Source organism: Mirounga angustirostris, unplaced genomic scaffold, assembly GCF_029215605.1.
Source record: "Mirounga angustirostris isolate CCGP_5_RB_7025 unplaced genomic scaffold, mMirAng1.0.hap1 SCAF_1, whole genome shotgun sequence".
Classification (NCBI taxonomy): domain Eukaryota; kingdom Metazoa; phylum Chordata; class Mammalia; order Carnivora; family Phocidae; genus Mirounga; species Mirounga angustirostris.
Window position 1 is genome coordinate 204749055 of NW_026991709.1, and position 27248 is coordinate 204776302.

The 27248-nt window shown below is 50.0% G+C and overlaps 1 protein-coding gene across 1 annotated transcript in view; it reads right to left on the reverse strand.

Annotated features, from left to right (window-relative positions):
• LOC123834826 (ultra-long-chain fatty acid omega-hydroxylase) overlaps positions 1-26643 on the reverse strand; it is a 39347-nt gene extending 12704 nt beyond the window's left edge. The window contains exons 1-5 of the mRNA XM_045863854.2: positions 26563-26643; positions 24028-24156; positions 22212-22353; positions 6490-6712; positions 2759-2903 (exon numbers count right to left, since the gene is read on the reverse strand). Coding sequence (XP_045719810.2) covers positions 2759-2903; positions 6490-6711 — 367 coding nt within the window. The 5' untranslated portion in view covers position 6712; positions 22212-22353; positions 24028-24156; positions 26563-26643. The remainder of the gene's footprint in view (positions 1-2758; positions 2904-6489; positions 6713-22211; positions 22354-24027; positions 24157-26562) is intronic.
• Positions 26644-27248: the final 605 nt, after the last annotated feature.

Sequence of the window (27248 nt, forward strand, 5' to 3'; positions counted from 1 at the left end):
TTAAGTGTCCCCTTCAGTAAAAAGGGGATGGTAACATCTACCCTGGATGAGGTCATATAAGAAAAGGCCCTACCCAGTGCCCAGCAGGAAAGTCCATATCACTGTGGTTGAGTCCATATCACTAGGTTCAAATCCCAGCCCTACCACTAACTCCATGTGTAAACCTGGGCACGTTAGCCCTCTGTCCCTCCACTTCCTCATCTGCCACAGGAGAAACAGAACAACCCTGCCTGCCTCGTAGCATCCCTACAAAAACTCATTGAGCTAATATGTTCCTGGCACATGGCAGGTGCTCATTAAATATTTGTACGCACAAATGAATAATTAACCAACTGCTGGCTATTTTTATAACTATGACTATAATTATTGGTCACTGATGTCAAGAACTTGTGAGATGAATATCTGCGTCTCCAGCCCCCAGCAAGCCCCTACTGGTGAAAAATAAATGCCTAGCCATCGTGGAAAGCAGTTTGGTGGTTCCTTAAAAAGTTAAAGGTAGAATTCCCATATGGCCCTGCATTTCTACTCCTCAGTATCTACCCAGGAGAGATGAAAACATACATGCATGTTCATAGCATCATTTGTAATAGCCCAAAGGTAGAAACAACCCAAATAACTGTCAGTGGAGGAGTGGATAAACAAATGTGGTATATCCATATATCCAGACAATGGAATATTACTCAGCCTTAAAAAGGAATAAAGACCTGGTCATCGCTACTCTGTGGATGAACCTCAGAAACGTTTTGCTGAGTGAAAGAAGTCAGTCGCAAAAGACCACATTGTGTATAATTCCTTTCCTATGATATATCCAGGACAGGCAAAGCCATAGAGATAGAAAGGAGATTGGGGGGATGTACCAGGAGATGGGGGGAGAGGAGAATGGGAAGTAATTACTTAATGGGTTCAGGCTGTTTTATGGAGCTATGAATAAGTTTGAAACGAGAGAGAGCCGAGGGTTGCACAACATTGGGAACACTCGAAATACCTTACGGTTTAAAACTGTGTACTTTAAAATGGCTAATTATATGTTACGTGAATTTCAACCCCACACAAAATGAATGTAGAAAGACAAGCTATAATTACATGCCTATATATCACGTTTCATACTCCATAAATCATTTTCACCTCCTTTCACCCATTAATCCTCTCTATCCCAATTGCCCAATATAAGATGGAGAAACAGAGGTCCAAGAGGAGCCGTGCCTTTCTCAGGCTCCATGGGCTGTGTGTGTTTGGGCCCCGAGCAGCGAGTTCCCCAGGTGTGGCCCTGTGGAGGCCCCAGTGGGGAATGCGATCCACAGCTTGGGGCCAGGCTTGTCTGTCCTGACTCACAGCCCCACCCTCCCAACTAGAGCCCCCCATCTGACTCCTCCAGCAGGGGAGGTAGTGGATGTCCTGCCCGACCTGAGGGAAGGGAGGGGAGAGGAGAGGAGGGGCAGAGGCCTGAGCATCTACTATGCGCTGAGGCCACACTGGGGGCTTCACTCCCTATTCTACTTGGGGTCTCACAACCACGAAGGACAGTACTCAGGAAACTGGGACTCTTAGGAGTAGGGGGGAAGTAGGAGGAGTTAGGAGAGAATGAGGAGAAGGGGAAAGAAAAACAGCATATGAAAATGGCAGGAGAGAACAAACCCTCATGAGCACCTACCCACATCATCTGGAGCCTTCACAACCACCCCATTTTCCAGAGCAGAAACTGAGGCCCTGTGAGGTTAGATGAATTTCTCGGTCACACAGCAAGTATGGCTCCAGCCAGGATCAGAGCCCAGCCTGCCTAAGTCCTAGCCCAGGACCCTTCCCACAACTTGGTGCCCATCCCTTGGAAAAGTCACCCTTCCCAAGGTCTAGGTCCCCCTTTGTGCAGTGGCGTGGGCATCCCCTCACAAATGCAGTAATGGTGGGGAGAGCATAGCTGGGAAGGGAAGAATGGGAGCCCTTCCTCTTTCATGGCTCCAGGGTGGCAGCCTTGATGGTGGTTTCTAGACATGGGTTTGCAGAGGCCCAAGCTGGGGCCAGAGATCTAAAATTCCTGGAGCTCTTTCATTCCTCCCTCCTCTCTCAAATGCCCCTGATGTCTCTGGAGGTGCCCAGTTACATGCAAGGCCACACTGCAGATCCAGACTCCTATGAGGGGGACAGGGCTGAATGCAGACACACTCAGCCTTAGAGGGTTAGGACTGAGAATGGAAAAGCCCAGAGGAGAAAGCTATGATCCGTCTGGAGGGTCACCCCCAGGTCTTCCTGGAGAAGGGGTCATTGGATCTGGGTGTTGAAGGTTGAACAAGAGCTTGCCAAGCACACCTGGGAGTCCTACACCTTGGGAGAGGTGTGGACTGTAGAAGGGAGAACCAATCCTTCCGCATCTCTTCTTCCACCAACCAGGGGCAGCCCAGGTGAAGCTGGAAGAGCTGCAGTGGGAACGTCAGAAGGCAAATGATGGGCTGCCATGGCTTAGAATTAATCAGCAACCACTTAACAAAATCCTGGGCCAACAATTGTCTATCCAAACATGTTTGGATCTGACTTCCAGATGGGTAGACATCCTCTCAAATTTCCCAGGACTCTTAGATATTGTCCACCTTTTCCCATGCTATTCCCACTACTTGTATTACTGTGGCTGCTTTGGTGAACTCCTATTCATCCTTCAAATCCCTACTCAAATGGCCCTTCCCCTGGATAGCCTACGTGCCTAGAAGCCCAGGTGAGCTCTGAGAGTTAAGGGGTTACCCATCATTCGAAGGCCCAGCCCACGTACCTGAGGCACCCACTAGGGGCTTGATGTAGTCAGGGTGCACCAAAACCAACAGTGGCAGGATGGGTCCAATCCACACCAGAATCACATGGTGCATGTTGTCCAGCACCTTCTTCTCATCTTGGAGGCCCGTCTCATTTGGAAGATACTGCAGGAGGTGGTAGGGAAAGATAGTGAGGAGGAGCCCAGCCCCACCTTCCCCAACCTTTCCCTCCCGCCACCTCCCCCGTCCTCCAAACGAGCCCAGGAGAGCTGTAGGATTGGCTGTATGAGGGTTGCACCTTGGTGAGCCTCCATTCCCTCATCTGAGAAGTGGGGAAGAATCGACTCTCTGCTTGAGGGTGGTTGAGAAAATTCATGAATGAACAAAACAAGAGAGCCCAGCACAAGGGCCTGACACACAGCCGGTGTTCAAGAAATAAAAAACGGGGGGCGCCTAGGTGGCTCAGTGGTTCAGCGTCTGCCTTCAGTGCAGGTCATGATCCCGGGGTCCTGGGATCGAGCCCCGCATCGGGCTCCCTGCTCGGCGGGAAGCCTGCTTCTCCCTCTCCCACTCCCCCTGCTTGTGTTCCCTCTCTCACTGTGTCTCTCTCTCTGTCAAATAAATAAAATCTTAAAAAAAAGAAAAAAAGAAAAAGAAATTAAAAACGGTAACAGCACAATCATGATTGGCATTTATTGAGTACTTGCTCTGTCAGGAATAAACTACTCGTATTGTCACTTTTAACACGTACATGGGCTTGCAGTCTTAGGCACTGCTGGGGGCATTTTTCATATACTCATACCTTCAACCCACACAACTATTCTGTGACTTCGTTGCTCCTATTTTCCCCATTTTACTTTGCTCAGAAAGGTCAAATGACTTGTCTGAAGCTACAGGTGAATAAGTGATTGTCTTGGTTTGGGCTTCCCCAGAAGCAGGTCTTGAGACAAGGGTTCTAGGGCAAGTGGTTCGTTTGAAGGTGGATCCCCAAAAACATGGGCAGGGGACTAAGGAAAGTGAGACAGGGAGGGAAGGCAGCCAGCAAAGGGGGAGTTGCCAAGGGTGTTATGGCCATGGGCAACTCAGTGCTGTCTTCCTGGGGACCTCTGGGTGACACGTGTATCAAAGTCAACCCAGCAGAGGAAGAGTGAGCTGAGGTGTTTATACATCAACTCCTACAGTCCCACAGTCACTGGCTGAGGGTCACACCTGGGGCATTAAGTCTGAAGCTCACAGTGCACAGGGCCAGAGAAAGCCCTAGAATTCTGGTGCTGGCAGCTGGAGGTCAGGCCATCACATCCAGAAATGGGCAAAAGGATCCGGGCAGACACTGGAGTCATCTGCCACAGTGGCAAAGCCAGGATTTGAACACAGGCCACCCAGCTCCAAAATGCCTGCTCTTAACAAACACAAGGCAGAAGTACTTCAGGATCAGAGTTCAAATCTGTTCTCGGCAGCTGTGTGACCTTGGGCAAGTCACTTAACCTCTCTGAGCTCCAAAGATCAAATCCATAATATTGGGAAGATCCATCCCTATTCCACAGCCTGTGAGAATTAAGGGAGAGGGACCTAACCCCTTGCCTGGCCAATTGCAAGGCCCAGCAACTGCCGATCAAATGAATAAATGAATGAGTGAACAAGCCAATAAATGACTTCTTTCTGGCTCCTGTGTCTCCTTCTCAGTCAGGTTCAGCCCTGAGCCTGTCCACACCCAAGAGAAACCATGGCCTCACCCAGAACTCATGGCCCCAGGAGGCATGCTGGGTCCACAGGGTCAAGGTTGGACTTTAGAACCGGCCCTGGCCAACTGTCTGGGACATCAGAGCCTGGCTACTACCTCTAGAACCACCAGTAAAGCCAGATGGCTTCTCAGAGTAAGAGTACTGGATATGCGGAATGACAAATGAGTAGAAGTTCATCTAACTGAGAAGGATATTTAGGGCAGGGGGCACAATTCCAGCAAAGGTCATGGAGGTGGGAAGTCAGAGCCTGGTTATAGGAACAGGAAGTCATTCTGCAGGACTAGACGTGAGTAGGGTGGGAGTTAGAGTCTAAAGGGGCTTGAACACTACCTGAGGAGCTGAGACTTTCTCCAGACAGCAGTGGGGAGCCATGTAAGGTGTGTGAGTAGAGGAGGGATGTGGTTGGTTTCAGGAATCCTCCTGGGGCGAGGATGGGGGATAGACTGGAGGCAGGAGCCCAGGAAGGAGGCTGGACCATGGTCCAGCAGGAGAGGATGAGGCCCAAGCAAAGGTAGGAGGTGAAACGGAGGGAGGAGATTCAGGCACAAACGGGCAAAACTTAGTGAATGCTGGCCCCAGGGGAGTCATTCCTAAAGCCACATAAAATGTTCTTTGAGGGCGCCTGGGTGGCTCAGATGGTTAAGCGTCTGCCTTTGGCTCAGGTCATGATCCCAGGGTCCTGGGATCGAGTCCCACATCGGGCTCCCGGCTCAGCGGGGAGCCTGCTTCTCCCTCTGACCCTCTCCCCTCTCATGCTGTTTCTCTCTCGCTCGCTCTCTAAAAAATAAATAAAATCTTTAAAAAAAAAAATGTTCTTTGAGCAATTGACTGGAAATGTGTCTCCTGCTTCCTTCTTCTGGGATGCTCACTCCAAGTAGAATCCAAAATATTTCTAGAATCCCCTGATACTTCCAGGCTCTGCAGGACCCAGGAGTTGAGCACATCCACCACTGCATGGCAGGCTCAGTGCCAAGCATGCCACAGACATGACTTTAAGAACTGTCAATACAATCTCACGAGGTTATTAGGAACAATCATAATCCCCACATTGCAGATGGGGAAACTGAGGCACGGGTAGGTGAAGTCATTGCTCAAGGTCACATGGCAGGAGAGGGTAAAGATGGGCATCAGGCACACACTGATGACCACTGCCCTTGAACTGCTCTCCGAAGTCCACGTCTGCACTCGGCATAAGGCCTGAACCAGGAAGGTCTCCACAACTGTCCCTCAGTTTCCTTTAGGCCTGCAAGGGGGACCAGATGAGTGCCACAGGCAGTTAGGAGCTGGACTGTAGGACCTAAAAGCCTCAGTGCTCTCAGGAGTCTGGCCTTCTTCTGACCTCTGAAACTCTTTTTTGAAAAAGTGCAGGTTTTGTCATCCAGAAACAAGAGGCAGCAGAGGATACAGAGCTAAGAGCAGGGACTCTGGAGCCAGATGGCCTGGGTTTGAACCCCAACTATGCCACTGGCGAGCTGTGTGACCTAGGGCCAGCTACTTAACCTCTCTGTGCCATAATAGTCTCAGGAGCAAAATGGGGGTAGTCATGGGAACTCCTCCTAGGATTGTCAAGAGGACTGAGTTAATATTTTAAAGCACCTGATCTAATGCTTAGCACCTGTATGTGAAGTAAGAAATGAAAGGCAAGGTACCAGAATGAGAGAGAGGGTGCAAACACAGTAGGGGTGGGGCAGAGCAACAACATCCACAGGAGTCCCCCACCCCCACCCCCACCCCACCCGGGGATCACAGAACCTGACGACTTTCACAGGCACTAGCACCTGTTGCTTCGGCAACAGCCTGAAATTACAGAGAAAACCTTAGAGTCAGCTCTGCCTCATCCCGGCTGTGTGACCTCAGGTCAACTGCTTGCCCTCTGTGAGCCTCAATCACACCCCTATCCTGTAAAATGGGTCTGTTCATGGCTCCAGCCGGATTCCTGGGGGATGGCGGAAGCAGTCAGGCCCATCATCCTTACTGAATACCTGGGACCTGCCTAGCCACACACGCACCATGCCGAGGTGGCCCAGCAGCCAGCTGCGCCGGGGTGGCTGGGGGAAGCAGCTCAGGCGGCGGCAGGTGACGTAGAAGCGCCAGCAGAGCCTCAGGAACTGCATCACCAGGCGGAAGAGGAAGAAGAGCAGGGAGAGGAGGAAGCCAGTCAGGGCATACAGGCGGAACGAGGTCTTCTCCACTCCCAGGAGGTGCAGTAGGTGTTCTGCGATGGGCAGCATCCTGGGAGGACACACGGGATGGGGGGGTCAGTACACGTAGGAACCACCCTCTGGCCATGTGTGCACCAGACACAGGATGGCCTGTGGAGTCAAGCAGCATGTACCTGGCACACAGTAGGTGCTCAATACACAGGAGTCCCGGACCCCAAGGAAACCCCTCAACCTTCCCCCCAGCAATGACCTTCAGCTGGCTGGCCAGATGGATGCACCAGTGCCCTGTCCACATGCCCTCAGCCTTGACTTTGCAGGGCATCCCTCCTGACTTCTCTGCCCATGCGTGGATGGCCAGAGTGTTGGAAAATTTAAACACACACAAACATTGAAAGCAGCTCTTAACCAATGACTGATAAATATTGCTGGATAGATACCTTCTCCCCTGGGGTGCCATGACCCTGAGATGTGGGTTCCACATGCGCCACCAGGCTTCCCCAGTGGGGTTAAACTCCAGCTGCCCACCGTCGAAACTTTCTCTATTAGCTGCCTCCCTTCCCCTGTCTCCCCTCTTTTTCTTCTTTATTTAATTCAGGTGAGATTCACCCAACATAAAACGAACCATTTGAAAGTACAGTTTACCCTTGAACAATGAAGGAGTTAGAGGTGCCAACCCCCCCCCATGCAGTCAGAATTCCATATATAAGTTTTGACTCCCCAAAATCTTTTTTTTTTATTTTTTTTAAAGATTTTTTTTTTATTTTTATTTATTTGAGACAGAGAGAATGAGAGACAGAGAGCATGAGAGGGAGGAGGGTCAGAGGGAGAAGCAGACTCCCTGCCGAGCAGGGAGCCCGATGCGGGACTCGATCCCGGGACTCCAGGATCATGACCCGAGCCAAAGGCAGTCGCTCAACCAACTGAGCCACCCAGGCGCCCGACTCCCCAAAATCTTAACTACTAATAGCCTACTATTGACTGGAAAGCCTTACTGATAACATAAAGTCAATTAACAAATACTTTGTATGTTACATGTATTATATACTGCATTCTTACAGTAAAGTCAGCTGGAGAAAAGAAAATATTGAAAAAATCATAAGAAAGAGAAAATCCATTTACGGGGCTGCACTGTAAAAATTCTGCATATAAGTGGACCCATGCAGTTCGAACCCATGTTGTTCAAAGGTCAACTGTGTGCAATTCAGTAGCATCTAGCACATCCACAGTGTCGTGCCACCACCACCTCCATCGAGCTCTAAATTTTTTCCTTGCCCCGAAAGGAAATCCCATCCCAATTAGCAGTCATTCCCCACTCCCCTATACCTTCAACCCCTGGCAACCACTCATTTGCTTGCTTGCTTGCTTTCTCTCTCTTTCTTTCAAGTAGGCTCCATGCCCAGCTCAGAGCCCAATGTGGGGCTTGAACTCATGACTCTGAGATCAAGACCTGAACTGAGACCAAGAGTCGGATGCTTAACCGACTGAGCCACCCAGGCACCCCTAATCAGCTTTCTGCCTCTATGGATATTTTATTTCATATCAATATGATCATATATTATATGACCTTTTGTGTCCAGCTTCTTTCACCCAGCATGATGTGTTCAAGGTTCATCCTCATCATAGTGTGTATCAGAACTTCATTTCTTGTGCTCCTGTGTAATATTCCATTGTAAGGATGTATCACAATTTGTTTATCCATTGATCTGTTAATGAACATCTGAGCTGCTCCCGCCTCTGCCTATTGTGAAATGTGCAGCTATGAACATGCATGTACAGGTACATGTTAGAGTCCCTGTTTCCAATTCTTTGGGGTTCACTTCCTTTTTCCTTACTGGTATGTTCTGGGATCACTTCCCAAATAAGCTTCTTGCACTCAAATCCTTGCCCAGGGGTCAGCTCTTGAAGGAACCCAAATAAAGTGGGTAGGTAACAACAATATTAATAACACAGTGACCAGGTATGGAGCATTACGATGTGCTGTGAGCCACACTCAGGGATGTGCATGCCTCATTTTATGGAATCTTAAAGTGGTCCTTGGACTTAGGTCTTACATTCTGTCCATTTTCTGGACAACCGAATCTCAGTTCCTCCAACTCAAGGGAGATGGGAGCTGGCAGAGACCCCCTGAACTCCACCAACGGCCAAACTCCATCACTCTGGGGGCTCACAGATCTCAGACGATGCCAAGGAGAGTCCTGAAAATGGATGGGTCCTGTCTTCATCTCTCCTTTCCACCTAGTCCAACCAGCCAATGGTTCCCTCTGTGCCCCACCCCCTGGAACAACATAGCTAAATGAACCCTGCCCTCCAGGTCCTCGCCTGAGTCCCCAGTCCCCACCCACCCCTGCCCACGGTTCCCTCCATTAGGGGCTCAGACTCACTGGCTCCCAGTGCCCAACTACATCCTCCATACAGAAGATATGAAGTTTCTATGGGTTACCACATCTTGGGAAAACAGCTGGGTGGCTTATCACCAAATTTGGAGAGCCCCATTGGGATGGTCTGACTTACATTATAAGTCATACAGATGACATGACCACTCATTAGGATGGCTCCTTATCATGAAAGGAAATAACAAGAGTTGGCAAGCATGCAGAGAAATCTTGAACCCTTATGCGTTGCTCGTGGAAATGTAAAATGGTGCCATTTTGCTGTGGAAAACAGTATGGTGGTTCCTCAAAATATTAAACACAGAATCACAGTATGATCCAGCAGTCCCACTTCTGGGTAGATCCCCCAAAGAAGTGAAAGCAGGGACCCAAACAGATATTTGCACACCCATGTTCATAGCAGCATTAATCACAATAGCCAAAAGGTGGAAACAAGCCAAGTGCCCATCAACAGATGAACACAGAAACATCATGTGGTCCAACCATACAGGGGAATATTATTCAGCCCTAAAAAGGAAATTCTGATACCCGGTACAACATGGATGAACCTCGAGGACATTATGTTAAGTGAAATAAGAGACACAAAAAACAAATGCTATGTGAGCCCACTTATAAGAGGTCCCTAGAGGAGTCAGATTCAGAAACAGGAAGTAGATGGTGGGCACGAGGGGCTGGGGAGGGGGACAGGGTGGGAGAGTTAGTGTTTAACAGGGACAGAGTTTTAATTGAAGAAGATGAAAAAGTTCTGCAGATGGATGGTGGTGACGGCTGCACAACAGTGTGAATGTATTTAGTACCACTGAACTGCACGCTTAAAATGGTTAAGATGATAAATGTTATGTGTATTTTGCCACAATTAAAAATCTTTTTTCAAATTTTTTAAAAGATTTATTTATTTACTGGGTGGGAGGGGCACAGGGAGAGGGGCGAGAGAATCCCAAGCAGACTCTGCCCTGAGCGTGGAGCCCAATGCGGGGGCCCGATCCCATAACCCTGAGGTCATGACCTGAACTGACACCAAGAGTTGGCCACTTAACTGACTGAGCCACCCAGGCACCCCAAAAAATCTTTTTAAAAAGACAGACTGCCTGGTAGACGATATGCCCTCTGGAAGGCCCGGTTAGGGGTGGGGGTGGGGAGCAGATAACCTCCCAAAATGAATCACAGAGACCTCCAAGTCACAAGTCCCAGGCAGAAGGTTCTGAGCAGCTCCAGGTGACATGCTCTCCAGGGAGCAGCTGTGGATATTTGTTTCTTTACCAATTTAATAGTGGGTAATGATTCTCCCCCAGCAATGCCAAGGAAGGCAGCTAGTGATTATGATTCAGAATTGTGACCTTCCTCTAAATACTCTCACCTGCATTTCTTCGTCATTCAGTTGGCAAATCGTGTTTGAACCCCTCCTATGTGTGTGACTCTGTTCTGGGCATGGGGATGTAATGGCGAGCAGGACACACATGGTCCCAGCCCTTAAGACAGGTGGCCACCAAGAGACATGATAGAACACCATGTAAACACTACATGTCTTGATGGAGGTAAAGCAGGGATGGGGGAGGCTGAATATGGGCCCCCCCAAAGGTATCAGTTCTCTGGAACCTGAGAATGAGACCTTCTATGGCAAAGTCTTTGCAGATGGGACTAAGTTAAGGGTCTAGAGTAGCCTGGGTTGTCTAGGTTGGTCCCAGCTGGAATCTCAGTTGTCCTTATAAGACAGAGGCAGAGGGATGGGGGCACCTGGGTGGCTCAGTTGGTTAAGCATCCAACTCTTGATTTTCGCTCAGGTCCTGATCTCAGGGTCAGACTCTGCTCCAAGCAGAAAGAGCACACACTATAGATCCCCAACTGGTTGTCACCCTGACAGCCTCCATCTTCTCATCTACAAAATGGTAACAAGGCAAGAAGTCCATCTGATGCTCATGGGAGGAGCTCAATAAGTTGGGGACCTTAAGTCCTCTACTTTCTGTAGCTGGTTTCCTCTTGACCCCCTCCAAACAAGAGCATTCTTGCCAAGCCCCCCCAAAAAACTGTTACAAAAAGTTTTGAGGTGGTGCAGCCGCTTTGAGAAGTAGGTTGGCAGTTCCTCAAAAAGTTAAACATAGAATTGGCAGTTCCAAGGGCTGCTTGGGTGGCTCAGTCGGTTAAGCATCTGTCTTCGGCTCAGGTCATGATGTTGGAGTCCTGGGATCAAGCCCCATATCAGGCTCCCTGCTCATGCGGAGTCTACTTCTCCCTCTCCCTCTGCCCCTCCACCCCTGCTGGTGCTCTCTCTCTCTCTCAAATAAATAAAACTTAAAAAAAAAAAAGAATTGGCAGTTCCTCTCCTAGGTATACAGTCAAAAGAATGGAAAACATACTCTGATACTTGTATATGAATATGAATAGCTGCACTATTCAGAATAGCCAAAAGGTGGAACAATGCAGAGGTCCATCAACAAATGAATGGATGAGTATCATGTGGTATATTTGTGCAATGGAATATTACTCAGCCATGAAAAGGAATGAGGTCCTGATATATGATACAACATAAATGAACCTCATAAACATTATGCTGAGCGAAAGAAGCCAGATACAAAAGGCTTATAGTGTCTGATCCCATTTATATGAAATGTCCAGAACAGGCAAATCCAGAGAGACAGCAAGCAGACTGGTGGTTGCCAGGGGCTGGTGGGGGGTGGGGGGATGGGAAGGGAGGGACTGCTACCAGGGACAGGATCTCCTTTTGGGGAGAGGAAAATGTTTTGGAGCTAGATAGAGGTGATGTGATGATTGCACAACACTGTAAATGTGCTAAATGCCACTGAATTGTTCATTTTTAAATAATTATTTTAGGGGCACCTGGGTGGCTCAGTTGTTAAGCGTCTGCCTTCAGCTCAGGTCATGATCCCAGCATCCTGGGATCAAGCCCCACATCAGGCTTTCTGTTCAGCGGGAAGCCTGCTTCTCCCTCTCCCACTCCCCCTGCTTGTGTTCCCTCTCTCTCTGTCTCTCTGTCAAAATAAATAAATAAAATCTTTAAAAAAATTATTTTATATTAGATAAACTTTGCTTCAATATTTAAAAATGAAAACAACAACAACAACAAAAAAAAAACGCTTTGAGGACCCATGAGAAATTTATCATGGTGGTTGTCTCTGGAAGGGGCCTGGAAAAACTAGGGGGCAGGAGTGGAAGGGAAACTTAACTTTCTTTGTCCATCTTTGGGGACCTTTTGATTTTCTATAACATGAGCACATACTGCCCATTCAAAAATATTTTAATTAAATATAAAGATGAATCAGTTGACTGTACAACCCAAAGAATGAGCTCTAATGTAAACTATGGACTTTAGTTAATCATAATGTGTTCACATTGGTTCATCAACTGTAAGAAATAGATCACCCTAGGGGTGCCTGGGTGGCTCAGTTGGTTAAGGATCCAACTCTTGATTTCAGCTCAGGTCACTATCTTGGGGTTGTAGGATTGAGCCCCACGTCGGGCTCTGCGCTTAGCACAGAGTCTGCTTGAGATTCTCTCTCTCCCTCTCCCCATATCCCCTAAAATAAATTAATAAACAAATAATTTTTTTTTAAAAAAAGAAGCATATCACCCTAATGGAAGATGTTAACGGTAGGGGAAATTGTAGGGAGTTGAGGGGTGTTTCGGAACTCTAAACTTTCTGCATAATTTTTCTGTAAACCTAAAACTGCTCTAAAATATAAAGTCTATTTAAAAGTTAATTAGTTGAGGGGCACCTGGCTGGCTCAGTCTGTAGAGCATATGACTCTTGATCTCAGGGTTGTGAATGTGAGCCCCACATTGGGTGTAGAGATTACTTAAAAAGATTTTTTAAAACTTTTAAAAAAGGGTTAATTAGTTGAAATTAATGAAAAATGAATGAAGATGCTTCAGTTGGGGAGAGGGTGTTCTGGGGGCTCAGACAGCTGTTTTCTTTCTTGATATGGGTGCTGGTGACACGTGTTGGTTCAGTTTGCAAAAACTCCTGAACTGCTCAGTTGTGGAAAGTACACTTTCCTATACCTAATTACACTTCAACTAAAAAAATTAAACATAAAATGAAAGGTTGTTTTGGAACTGCATCATGTTTTAAAATGTGCATTTTTGACTCAAACAAGCCTGGATTCAAATCACAGTCCTGCCCCTCCCCAAGTAAGCAGCCTTGAGTAGGTCTACTCCCCTCCCCCAGCCTCTGTTTGCCAATCTGTGAAATGGGTTAATAATAGCAGGCTGCTACCTCTTAAGGTTGTTTGGGACACTTCAGTGAGATGAGGTTTGGCAGGCAGCACGCAAATTTTAGCCATTATTCCTATTTCCATTATTACTCTTTTATTGGAGGGAGAGAAATGCGAAGCTGACACTCTCAGAATGCTCCAAGAGGCTGGCAAACCCGCTCCTCTGGTGCATCAGACACCAGGCAAGGCCACCCAGGGGCCCCACCCTGGCAGAAGTGGCCCCACCAGTCCCGCTGGGGCTGGCATTATCTGAAAACCGAGGTGCCAGCAACTGGCTCAGTGGCCCACGCCCATGGAGCGCTGGTTTGTCGGGTTAGCCTGGCCGCCCGTCGGGGACTTGTCATACAAGGTGTGTGGGCTCCTGAGAAGGAATGCAGGACACAACCGCGCCCCCCCCACCCCAGAAACCACATATCTGCCTCTCCTTGAACCGCAAGTCCTGGAGCCCACCGGCAGCCTGGCAGCCAAGCCCCCAACACTGGCTCCACCATTCCACATCCTAGCCCTGCCCCACACTCACTCTGGAAGCCTGTAGTCCAGACAGCCTACCCCCATCCCTGCTCATGGCACCCTCTCTCTTCGCCAAAGGGCTGCCTGACCCCAGGGACTCCCAAACTGCCACGCCCTAGAAGTCTGAGTTGAGAGGGGGCTTACTCCAAATTTCTGGGGTTCTGAGAAAGGACTTCAAAGGGCATTTCTAAGGGCAGAGCCAAGTTGGCCAATGGAGGTGGGAAGGAGAGTCTCAGCACAGCTTTGGGCATATTGTAGGTTTTTGCCTGCAGCTTCCTTGGCCCAAAGGAGATCCTGGCAGAAAACTAAGTTTAAAAAAAACACCAGTAGGGCGCCTGGGTGGCTCAGTTGATTAAGCGACTGCCTTCGGCTCAGGTCATGATCCTGGAATCCCTGGATCGAGTCCCGCATCGGGCTCCCTGCTCGGCAGGGAGCCTGCTTCTCCCTCTGACCCTCCCCCCTCTCATGTGCTCTCTCTCTCTCTCTCATTCTCTCTGTCTCAAATAAATAAATAAAATCTTTAAAAAAAAAAAAAAACACCAGTAATCTAGATCATTCCAGAACTGCAATTTTCTCTGCCCACCATCCCAACCAAGTGTGGCCACAGTCGGACACGAGCCTCGGAAAGGATTCCATAAAGCTCTGCCTCTTAGCTGTGTGACCTCAGGGGAGTGTCTGCACCTTGCTGAGCCTCAATGTCCTCATATGGAAGCCAGGAACTATATTACCCACTTCACAGGGCTTTGATGAACATGCCACGTTTTTAGTGTGCTCAGCTCGGCGCTTGGCATACAGCAAGCCCTTGATCAAAGGTGCCTCTCATTGCTGTTGAGGTTGCCACCATCTTCGTTACCGTTGCCCAGTCATCTGGGATTTGCAGAATGGAGCCCAAGCCTTGCCAGGGCGGAGGGACAGGGTCCCCTTCTCTGTCTGCAGAGTCATCCAAGCCCCTCTGTGGACACCAACCCAGGTCACCACTGGACACCTGCCCAGGGCTAATGTTACCTCTCAGAAACCCAAGCTGGGCTATACAGACAGACTGGGGCCATCAGAAAGTGCACAGGATTTGGGGGTCAGACAGGACTGGTTTGTTCAAATCCCAGCTCCCCCAGTGTCTCCCTGTCTCCCTCCCACCACCAGCCTGAGACTCCCCAGGGGGTGGGCCTCAGCCACCAGGCATGGTCTGGGCTGGCTAGCCACCCCCTGGTCCAAGTGGCGACGGCGAGGCCCTGGGACACCAAGGAGCATATATCTCTCCAGGATCCAACAAAAATATCAGCTAGTACCAACTACAGGACTTCACACAACCCTCACTGCCAACTCTGGGGGCCCAAGAGGGCATCTCTCTTCTCATAAAGGAGCATTTGGAGGCTCTGTGCCTACCACGGGTGGGTAGAGGGGCCATGAAGGCAGCCGGATCACAAGCGTAAAAGTCCACGAGCGAGACGATGTGGAGTGACTCCAATCAGCCCTAAGAGGCGGCACAGGGCAGGGCTCGGATCCCCCTGAGCTGTCCTGATGGGGAGGGGGCTCTTCTTGAGGTGCCTTCCCACCACGGATACCCAGAGAGAAGGATACACACAGGACGCCGAGGTGCGCACTGAAAAAACTGCGCTCACACGCCGCGACCGTCGGGGACACGCCCACATCCCGCCCGCCACCCCCCCCCCAAGACCGGCGTCCGTGTCCCGCAGCCGTCGCTGCGGTCCTGGGGATCCCCGGCCGCCGCGGCGCGCAGACCCTCGCTGGCACACGGCGGGCACCCGCGCCGGGCGCCTCGGGTTACCGCGCAGCGCCGCGGCGGCGCTCGGGTTACGGCCCCCCGCGCGCACTCACCCCGCGGGTCTCGGCCTCTGGCCCTCGGTCTAGATCCGCCCGCACCGCAACCTCAGCTCTGACCGCGCAGTCTGGCTGTCTGGCCCTTTAACCCCGCCCGGCCGAGCCGCGAGGCCCGCCCCCGGCCCGCCCCAGGCCTGACCAGCCCCTGGGCGGGGACCAGGGCTGGGCCCCCAGAGATGGAGAGAACCAGAGACAGAAACGTGGAGGCTTGGAGAGCGACAGAGAGGGAAAGGCACAGAGCCGGAGATGGAGAGACTGACAGGTGGAGAGATGGAGAGAAAGACACAGAGACAGCGAAAAAGACTTGTGGAGATGCAAAGACTTGGACACCCAGCAGCCCGACACCATCACATTTCCCTGCATCTTTGCCCGTGCCTGGCTCCAGTTAGTGCCCAGATCCCCCTGTGGCCCACTGCTTAACACTCTCCTCCCACACCAGTACCCCTCAAAGCCCCCACCTCAGGACCTGCTCCCAAGCTTGGAAAGGGGTCCCTAAGCCAGCAACCCTGAGCCCCACGGGGCTCCCAGGAATCCTCAGACTCCATTGGCCCTTGGGAGCCAGCCCTTCTGTTCCCTCTGGATCCAACCCACCCTCCTGGGGCTCTATCACCACCTGGGGCTTCTTCCTCCAGGATGACCTCCAGCCTCAACAAGGAGCACCAGACTCTGGTCCTGCTCCTCCCACCCCACCCACCCACTGTCAGTCAACTTGACCATCCCGCTAGGATGTTGTCCTTGGCCAGTTTATCTGCTCCAGATCGGTCCAGACAGGGTCATCTCCACCCCTGGATGTGAAACAGAGATACCATTCCTGGTTTGGTGGGTGGATGGGTGGATGGGTGGCTGATCTGGGCAAATGGGCAGACAGATGGAAGGATTCACAACTGGCCTTTGGCTCTCCACTGCCTTCCCAGGGCCAAGAGATCTTGCACATTCTAGATACCCAGGAAATAGCTGTCAAAGGGAAAAAAAAAAAAAAGCAACAACCCACAGGAGACTAAAGAGATTAAAGGCTCCAGCCATAACTTGTAGGCTCATCTGGAGAAACTAAGGCACATGCTGTAGGCTGGAGGAGAGGCATGACTGGCTGGGGTCAGTCAGGGGCCAGGTCACACACGGAGAAGCCTGAAGCCCCGAGCGTTGCCCTCCTCCCAGTGAGTTCCAAGGCCAAAACCACAGCAAACCATAAAGAAGCCGAAGGAAAGGCAAGGTAGTTCAGAATTTTTTCCCAGAATAATCATTCCAAAGCCATTTGACTGGTCAAAAATAAATTACTGATGCTGTTACAGACCACAGGTGAGCCGCCCTTGGCTTTGGGGGCCAACCAGTTGGGAAGTCTAATCTTGGTGCTGGTTAGCCTGGGGGATGGGGCCAAGGGGTGGAGAAGGCCCTGAGCAGTGCTAGGCTCTCAGAGGACAGAGCCAGGGGCCAGACCACATACAAAGCCATGTATCATAGTGGTTAGAGCATGGAAGACTCTGGAAGCAGAGGGTTCAAATGACTCCATCAGCTACTCTCTGTGTACCCACCTCAGAAGACTGCTGTAATGTTTTAGGGGAACAGTGGTCACCCAATGCAATTTTGTCCCCCAGGAGATAATCTGGCAATGTCTAGAGACACTTTGGTCATCACGCCTGGATGCTGGGGTACTCCTGGCATCTAGTGGGTAGAGCCAGGGATGCTGCTAAATATCCTACAATGCACACACAGGATGGCCCCTCACAAAAGAGAATGATCCAGCCCCAATGTCAACAACGGTGAGACTGAGAAACCCTGCTTCCAGGTGTAGGGAGCACTTTTATATTTTAGCATACAGTAAGTGTGCTATTATTAACCACCGTGGAGTTTCCAGTCTTCTGCCTCATCAGCAAATCCTGATTGCCAGCTCCATGCTCTGAATGCCCTAGTTTAGAGAAAGCAGTGGCTTCACAGACCCATCCATGAGCAACCCTCAATCAGGCAAGTCCTGCTTTAGCTGGCTCTGTCTCCCCATGAGACCAAGGTCTCCTTGAGGGTGAGACCCCAGGATCAGCTGGTACAGGGCTAGGCAGTGCTTGGCTCAGAATAAATCCGTCCAGTTGAAAGGACCTGCTGTTGAAAGACCCAAGCATTGTTCTAGGTGTGCTAGGAACATGGCAGAGAATAAAAACAGACCAAATCCTTGCCCTTGTGGGTCTGAGGCTTAAGCGGGGAAAAGAGAAAATAAAGAAACATATCCGGCAGGAATTTTTTACCAGTGAAGGGATGTAACAGGGTTTGACAACAGGGTAGAGGGGAAGCTGCTATTTGAGTTGGGTGTCAGGTGGCTAGCTGAAACCCGAAACATGAGAATAAATGTAGAGTCACATTGCACACCTTAAATTTTTGTCAATTATACCTTAATGAAGCTGGGGAAGAAAAGATATGATGAATGAATGAAGAAATGTATTTTCACAAGTCTGAACCACACAGAAAATACTCTGGCTGGTTCCCAAAGTCTGATACAAATTACCTTGGTCTGGTAATTTTAAATGGCACATGGAGGAACGTTTTCAATTCATTTTCTATTATATGTATTTATGTTAAATGAGAGATTTGTTTTGACTCAGAGAAGGAAAAAAAATAGATTCACCCTAGACATCAAATCTATAGCCTTATGGATATAATAATAGTTATATGAATTTTGCTTTAAAATAAATAAGGTTTGGGATGCCTGGGTGGCTCAGTCGGTTAAGCATCTGCCTTTGGCTCAGGTCATAATCCTGGGGTCCTGGGATTGAGCCCGGGATTGTGGGTGTTGCTGCTCAGCCGGGAGTCTGCTTCTTCCTCTCCCTTTGCCCCTCCCCGCCGTTTGTGCATGCTCTCTAGCTCAAATAAATAAATAAAATCTTTTTAAAAAATAAAATAAGGCTTCAAAGGCAGACCACTGAAAGAAAACTATTAAGTAATAAAAAGGTAATACATAGATGGAGCAAAACTGGTGGCAGATGATTGGGAATGACTAAAATTTCATATCAGAAGCGTCTGTCTGGATTAAGACAAAGATGGAGGGTGAGGCCAAAGAGTCCCAAATTCAAGTTTGGGAACTATTAGGGCACCAATCTCTCCCAAATTCCAGAAAACAAAACACAGAAGAGCTCAAAACTTTGAGGGGATTTTAAAGCCAGTTTAAGACACCCACTTGTCCTGGCAGGTGGTAAACGTGGCTGATGCCTTTATCCCTCTTCCGTTTCAGGAATGTTCTCTCACTGGGTGCTGGGCCATCCATTAGGGTGAGAGGGGGTGGTGTTTTCTACGGGAAGAAGAGGCAGTACAAATAATTGAAGCTGTGCTGCTTGGAGGAGGCAGAAGGGAAGGCTACGTGAAGGATGTGACATCTGAGCTAGGACTTGAGGGAGAGGTTGGATTTCAACAGATGCAGGAGAGAGGGTGGGGCTTGGGCACAGAGAAACTTGAGGGTGTGGCTGGGCAGGTGGCTCTCTCTGGCCTTGGAGTGTGAGAGGTGAGGAGGGGTGCAGGAGTGGATGTGAAGGGCCTTGAATTAGACCAAGGCTGAGGGTTGACCTGGCAGGCAATGGGGAGCCATGGATGGTGCCTGAGCAGGGGAGGAGCCCCCTTTAATTGGTGTTTTAAAGTACATTGGAGTTTATTGATTTTGTTAGGGATGTGGATTTTTTTTTAAGATTTATTTATTTATTTCAGAGAGAAAGAGAGAGAGTGCATTAGGAGGGGGGAGGAGCAGAGGGAGAAGAGAAGCAGACTCCCTGGGGAGTCTTCCCCTCCCCACGCAGGGCTGGATCCCAGGACTCTGAGGTCATGACCTGAGCTGAAATCAAGAGTCAGATGCTCAACCAACTGAGCCACCCAGACACCGCAGGGATGTGGATTTTTTAGGGATGTGGAGAACATCTGCATTGGTGCCTGGCTGGATGTGAGGTTTCGGGCAGCAGAGGAGGAGAGGAAGAGAGGAGTGGGTGTCAGCTCAGCGTCTCTGCCCTCAGAGAGTTGGGGACAGGGAAGGAGAAGCAAGTTGAAGGGCCCAGGGATGAGGAGTCCCTGAGAGTAGGCTTCCTCGCCGTGTTACCTTGGGCAGGTCATGTGGCCACTGTAAGCCTCCATCCCTGTACAGATAAAATGGAGGAGATGAGCGCAAGATGAAGTGGTGTTTACAGCGTGCTCGTCCCCATGCTTGGCACAGACCACAGGCTGGACGAACATCAGCACTTCGAGCGTGAGGTTTGATTTGGACAATCCCAGCAGTTCTCAACTGGGGCAGATTATCCCCCTAGGGGACATTTGGCAATGTCCAGAGATACCTTTGGTCGTCACATTGTGGAGGGGAGGATCTATTGGCATCTAGTCAGCAGAGGCCAGGGATGCTGCTAAACATCCTAGAGTGCACAGCACAGCCCCCACCACAGAGAACAATCCTGCCCCAGATGTCAGCAGTGCTGAGGCTGAGAAGCCCTGCCTGCCAAGGAGAGGCACCAGGAGGCAGCTGGGCCCATCATGAGAAGTGCGTCCCTGAGTCACCTGTCCTGGGAAGACATAGATGCCCAGGGAGTGGGTCATTGAGGTCACCCGGGAGGAGGTGGACAGGGGATGGGTTGACAGAAGCATGGATCACAGCTGCATTTAGAGAGAGGGCAGGCAGAAGCATGAAGCTAGAGGAAGAGATGAGCCACATCTGGGAGGCTGAGGAAGAGTGGTAATAGGTACAGTCACCATCGCCTGTGCCTAGAGGTCAAGGGGCCCAGGGCCTGGGAAGGGACAGGGCTCTGTGGTTCCCAGGCATGAGAGTCCTCAGCCTGGTAGCAACCAACAAACTATAATCTAAATGGGAAGATAAGACATGGAGGCGGTGGCCAGATTAGGGAGATGGTACCAGAAAAATGTGTGGAAGTGGACAAAGGAGGAGCATGGCAGGAGTGAGAGGAAGAGTTTTTCCTGGGCCTCCAGAAGCTCACAGCAGACTTTTTGGGGGCAGAGACAAAAAAGAAGAGCAATCTCCTCCAACACTGTTGGTGAAGATGTAAAATGGTGCAGCCGCTATGAAAAACAGTTTAGCAGTTCCTCAAAAAGCTAAACATAGAATTACCATATGAGCCAGCAATTCTACTCCTAAGTATATAGCCAAAGAAGTGAAAACAGGGAGTCGGTGTCCTTGCATGTTCATATGTCCACACACATTCATAGCAGCACAATTCACGGTCGCCGAAGGTGGAAACAACCCAACTATCCATCAATGGAGAAATAAATAAACAAATGTGGCCCATCCATACGGTGGAATATTACTCAGTCATGAAAAAGAATGAAGCCCTGACACACACTACCCCATGGGTGAACCTCAAAAACATCATGCTGAGTGAAAGAAGCCAGGCACAAAAGGTCACACATTGTATGACTGCATTTCTGTGAAATGTCCGGAAAAGGTAAATCCATAGAGATAGAGCACATTAGGGATGGCCAGTGATGGGGGGAGGGGGCAGGGAGCAGTGAAGCCCATATCCAAGGAGAATGAGTACAGGATCTCCTCTTGGGATGATGGAAAATTTTTAGAACTAGACAGAAGTGATGTGGTTGCACAATATTTGTGAATGTAATGCCACTGAATATACACTTCAAGATAGTTAACTTTTTAAAAAATATTTTATCTATTTATTTGACAGAGAGAGAGTACAAGCAGGGGGAGTGGGAGAGGGAGAAGCAGGCTCTCCGTGGAGCAGGGAGCCCGATGAGGGCTTGATCCCAGGACCCCGGGATCATGACCTGAGCCAAAGTCAGATGCTTAACCGACTGAGCCACCCAGGTGCCCCTCAAGATGGTTAACTTTATATTATGTGAATTTACCTCAATTAAAAAAAAAGAGAGTTCCAGCAGGAAACAGAACACTCAAATGGGGTAATTTGAAAAGAGTTTAATAAAAGCACTATTTCAAAAAGAGGTCAGCCAGGAACCATTCATTACCACCCCAGAGCGCTGGGACCTGGGGTTATGGGGTGAAAGCAGTTGCTGGAACCTGGACTTGTGCAGAGAGAGGACTGCCTGTCAAGAGCTGTTGGTTGAGGGACACAGGCAGCCTGCATGGACCACACAGGAGAGGAGAGGAGATATTAATACCCTGACCTCAGTCTCCTTTTTCCCTCCAATGCCTGCTGTGGCTCCCTATTGCCGAACCCAACGGGAAGCCAAAAGGCAAAGGTTGAGTGGTCCATACAAGTCAGCCTCCCAGGACACAACATAGGGGGCAGAAGGGTGGAGCCAAGGCAGAAGATAATTCAGAGATTTGAAGCAAAGACCAGAGCAGTTCAGGGGTGTGGGGTGAATGGAGGAGCCAACAGCTCCTTCCAACTCATCACTCACCACACTCTTGCTCACTGCCACTTGCAACCATTTTGCCAAACCCTCCAAGGCCATCTCTCCCCCCTCAAAGCCTTTGCACATGCTGTTCCTTCTGCCTGGAATTCTATTCCTCTCACCTGCTCCGCTAACTCCTACTTCTCCTTCAGGTATCAGCTCAAAGGCCATTTTCTCTGAGGGCTTCCCCCACTTCTGGGCTCAGTTCAAGCCCACACGGGACGCAGCCACAGCCCCCGTGCGTCCTCAGTCACAGCAAACTTACCCTTGGAGTGGTTTGGTTACCCGGGAGCTCTGTGCAGGTAGACAGGCTCTTTCTCACTCCCGCCTTTTCCCCAGGCCCAGCGGGCACAGGGCACATATTCATTCGGCAAACACCAAGTTCCCAGGAAGTACCAGGCGTTGTTCTACAGTGGAAATTCAATAAAGCATAACTAGAAACACATAAGCAAAAAGGTTATCCTATGCGATGTGTGCTGTGGAGGACAATCCAGCGAGGCAAGGGCACGGGGAAGGCCTCTCTGAGGTGCTCTCTGAGCAGAGACCATGCTCATGACCTGAGCCATGGATGGACGGTGCGTGAAGAAAACAGCCAAGAGCCCCGTGAGGCCGGAGCCGAGTGAGCGACGGAGAGAGTGGGAGGAGACAGGGGCTGGGAGGTGACGGGACAGATCGTGCCACTGGGAGGTACTTCGGCTTTTCCTCTGGGGAAAGGTGGCGCCGCGGAGGGTTCCGAGCCAGCCCACGAGGACGTTGACTTCGCGGGGGCCGGGCTCGGATTTCACCCGCTCCCTCTGGCTATAACGCGCGGGCGAAAGGGGGCGCCAGAGCGACGCGAGGAGCGAGGCGGGGAGGCTGTGGCAGCCGCCCCGCAGGGACTGCGTTGTGGAAAGTGGTAGAATTGGGGGTTTGTTTAGAGGCGACGGGACTTGCTGGCAGAGGGAATGTGGGCGTGAGAGAAGGAGGGAAGTCAGGGGTGACGCCAAGGGTTTGGGCCTGGGCCACATCTAGGCTGGCGTTTTCAATGGAGAAATGGAAACTAACTAGGGGAGAAGGAAAGAGGGGATGGAGAGAAAGACGGCAACTGGGAAGAGAGGGAAAGGGGGAGATGGTCGCAATAAGGCGCCAGGCGGGTGCAGGACACCCCTCGAGGCGGGCGGCGGGCGGCGGGAGGAGAGGCCCTGGTCTTCAGAAGCTAGAGAGATGGACAGCACGTTCCTCTAGAATTGGGGGTTGCTGCTGGGGAGCTGGGAGGACCGGGGGCAAGGACATTGCCCTCCTGGGGAGGGGGGCGGCCTGGCGGGGGGTGGGGAACAAGATTACCTCTCACCAGGTATGGCTGGGGAGGTGTCCTTCCTGGACTCTGCCTGGAGGGACCCAGCCCCTGCCCTTCTTCCACACACACCTGTCTCCATTTCCCCAGTTGGTGGGGGGGTTCATCTCCACCTCCCTCTCCCAGGGCCCAGGGACAAGGGATTTGCGGGATTTGCCAAGTGGAGGCTAGAAGGTACTGCAGACGTCAGCGATACCGCAAGCCGACTTCCCCTCAGCCAATCAGATTTCACCCTCCTACACTTCAGTCAATTAAATGTTCTCCTAGCCCTCAGCCAATCAAATTCCTGACCTTCAACCAATCAGACTCTGCCTTCCCTTCTTCAGTCAATCAGACACTCCTGTCCCGCTTCACAGACAACTAGATTCCACCTTCGTGCTCCTTTGCCCATTGAACCACTCACCCCTCAACTAGTCAGGCTCGGCCCTCCCCACATACCTCAGCCTATCAGAAACAAGTCTTTTGTCCCTCGGCCAATAAGAATGCCCCTTTATTTTTTTTTTTTTAAGATTTTATTTATTTATTTGACAGAGAGGGACAACGAGAGAGGGAGCACAAGCAGGGGGAGTGGGAGAGGGAGAAGTGGGACTCCTGCTGAGCAGGGAGCCCGAGGCGGGGCTCTATCCCAGGACCCCGGGATCATGACCTGAGCTGAAGGCAGACGCTTAACGACTGAGCCACCCAGGCGCCCCAAGAATGCCCCTTTAGAAGAAGCCTGTGGGTGTCTAGGCCCAGGTCCACCACTTACCTGCTCTATGGCCTGGAGTACATCTCTTAGCATCTCTGTGCCTCTTTCCTTTCAACTGTAAACTGAGGGTGCTCCTCTTCCTTCCCTCTTAGGGTGGGCCTGAGACTCGCACCAGAAAGTGATCTCTTCCTAAAAATACGTTGTGTAAATGTGTATTATTATTTCTCCTCCATCCCTCAAATCCCCCAAAGCTGTTTCCTCTGTTGGAAGGCTCTTCCCTGCCAGACCAAATCCTATTTATCCTTCAAAACCCAGCTACAACCGCCCCCTCTCCCAGGAACTTTTCTATGCCCCCTTCCCAAGCTGAACCCCAGCTGCCCTTCTGGCTCTTCCAGCTAACCTAATCATGACCACGTGGGGCAGAGTGTCTGGCTGCCATTGTCCCCTCTGCCCACCCCCACCCCCACTTCCTGCTGTTGGAAACCTAAGAGCCCAGAGCTTGGACCTTTTGGGGCCCCCAAATCTCCCACCATGAGGGTGGGCACAAAAAAATATTGGTGTCATTTGAATACCTGCTGACCAACTGAGCCAATGAACAAATCGATTTCAATATTGATCAGCTGGAGAGGAAGTCCAGCATTGGACTTTTTGGAATCATTACATCCTTTAAAATCATGTGCAAAATCATGAGTTCATCTTTTCAGGAGAGGCTTGGAGCCATAGCTTTCACCAGATTTGGGGGAGAAATGGGGAGGTAAAGAACTTTGTTTTACAAATTGGAGTCCCAGAGAGAGGCAGTAACTTTCCCAAAGTCACACAGCCTGGTAAGAACAGGAATTTAACTGCCACGGCCCATCTGAGGAGCTTCCCGGGACTTGGAGACTGAGCATAAAAAGGTATTCATCCCCATGATCCAGTTTAGGAGGGAAGAATATTCATATTTATAAGAAGAAGCCCAGTGGTCAGTCAGTTGACAGACATTTAGTGAACACCTGAATGCTATGTGCCAGGCACTGGTCTCAGCCCTGGGGATGCAGCACTGAGCAAGACAGGTCCCTGCTCCCATGGAGTTTCCATCCAAGTGGGGAAGGCAACAATAAATAAATAAACGCATAAGATAAATAAACAAATGAATAAGATACTGTCAGGTAAGGATCTTAGTAAATAGAATGAGTTCACAAGGAAGGACTGGGAACCTATTTACATAGGATGGTCAGGGCTAGGCTTCTAGGAGGAAGTAATGTTTGAGTGATCCCTGAATGATAGGAAGACATGAATTGGAGCATTCCAAGCAAAATGAGCAGCAAGTACAAAGACTCTAGGGTGGAGTGAGGGTAGCACCCTCAAGAAGCAAGAGGCCAGTGGGCTGGAATAAGGAACCCATGAGGAGAGGAGATTAGAAGGGTTGGTAGAAGCCAGATCCTGAAAGTTCTAGTATATGCACCACAGAAAGGGGAGGGAAGGGAGAAGAGTGCCCCACAAAAGAGGGACCAGTAGGAGACGATGCCTGGAAGCAAGGAAGTGCCTGGCTGGTGCCTGTTTGGGGCACCGGAAGTCACCCTGCCTCCTGCTGTGCTGATATAAACTGTAGAACAGAGAGGAGTGAGTAGGTTCGGGCAAAGGTGATCTCCACCAGGGAACCAGTTGTGGTTCATGACCACAGGCTACCCCAGGCTGATTCAGCAAGATTCTGTGTTGTCAAAGGTCAGCTCCCCAAAGAGCAAAGCAACCTAGCAGCAAATTGCCCCCCACCCCAGAGGACCTCCCTTAGGAATTTCTCCTCACTAGCTTCCAGAAAGGTTAAGCTTCAGAAAATTTCTCAAAAATGCTTGTAGGGTGGATCCAGTCACCAGCTGCTGTGTGACTTTTGGCAAGTTACTTCACCCCGCTAAGCCTCAGTTGACCACTTTTTTGTTTGTTTGACCCATCATAAATCAAAGGCATAATACAGGTACCATCCTCTGCCTACAGTACTAGGTTGATTCTTCACAATAAGGGAAGGACTTGGATTATGATCATTTATAGGTAGAGAGATGGAGGCTCAGAGGAAGGAAGCAACTTGCCCAAGTTGGGAGTTAAACCCAGATCTGTCAGATTCCAAAGATGAGGAGACTATGAAGGGCAGAGTCCTGAGCCCCTCCTTAGCAAGTGTCCAGCACCCAGTTGTCACTAAGCAGACAGGGGTTATTGTGACAGTCATTAGCCTCAGGATGGTGTGGGGTCACCTCTCCCAGCCTCAGTTTCCTTGGCTGCCAAGTGGGGACTTGGAATTCTTCACTTGGAATTCTCTCTTCACTGGCTTTGTGAGGCAACAGAGATATAAAGTGTTTGGTGGTCCCTCAGAAAGTTAAACATAGAGGTACCATATGACCCAGCAATTCTACTCCTAGGTACAGACCCCAAAGAATTGAAAACAGTATTCAAACAAGTACAAGTACACACATGTTCACAACAGCACTCTTCACAATAGCCAAAACTGGAAACACCCCAAATGTCCATGAATTATGAATGGATAAGTAAAAGTCCTATATACACACAATGAAATGTCATTCAGCTGTAAAAAGGACAGCTGTAAAAACTACAATGTGGACCAACCTGAATGAAAGAAGCCAGTCACCAAAGTCACGTAGTGTATGATCCCATTTATATGAAATGTCCAGAATAGGTCATTCTTAGAGACAAAAAGCAGAGTGGTGGTTGCCAGAGGCTGAGGGGAGGGGAAATGGGAAGTGATTACATAATCAGTATGGAGTTTCCGTCTGGGGTGATGAAAATGTTCTGGAACCAGATAGAGGTGATGGTTGCACAATACTGTAAATGTACTAAATGCCACTGAACTATTCTCTTTAAAATGATCAATTTTATGTTACATGAATTTCACCGCAATAATAAATACATAGCAAATAAATAAATGGTGGGAAGTGGGTTGAGAACGATTTTATATCACTGATTCCTTTGCTAAGGCTGTGAGATAAGCACATTATTATTGCCATTTTAGAGTTGGAGAAATCAAGGCACAGGGAGGGGAGGTGCTCCACCTAGGGAGTGGGGAAGACTGAATGGGTCATGGGGTCTCCCTGACCTCAAGCAGGTCCCACTCCTCTGCCTGGGAGCCATGCAGGTGACAGACACCCACACTGAGTTTACCACCCTTGGGCACAGGTGACTCAGCCAGAGGGCAGACAGCAGAACCCAGGGCATTGGCCAGCTTGACCTGGTTCTTTTTCCCCGGCCCAGGAGAAGACAGCAAGGGAGGCCCAGGGCCAAGGGACTGTCCTTTG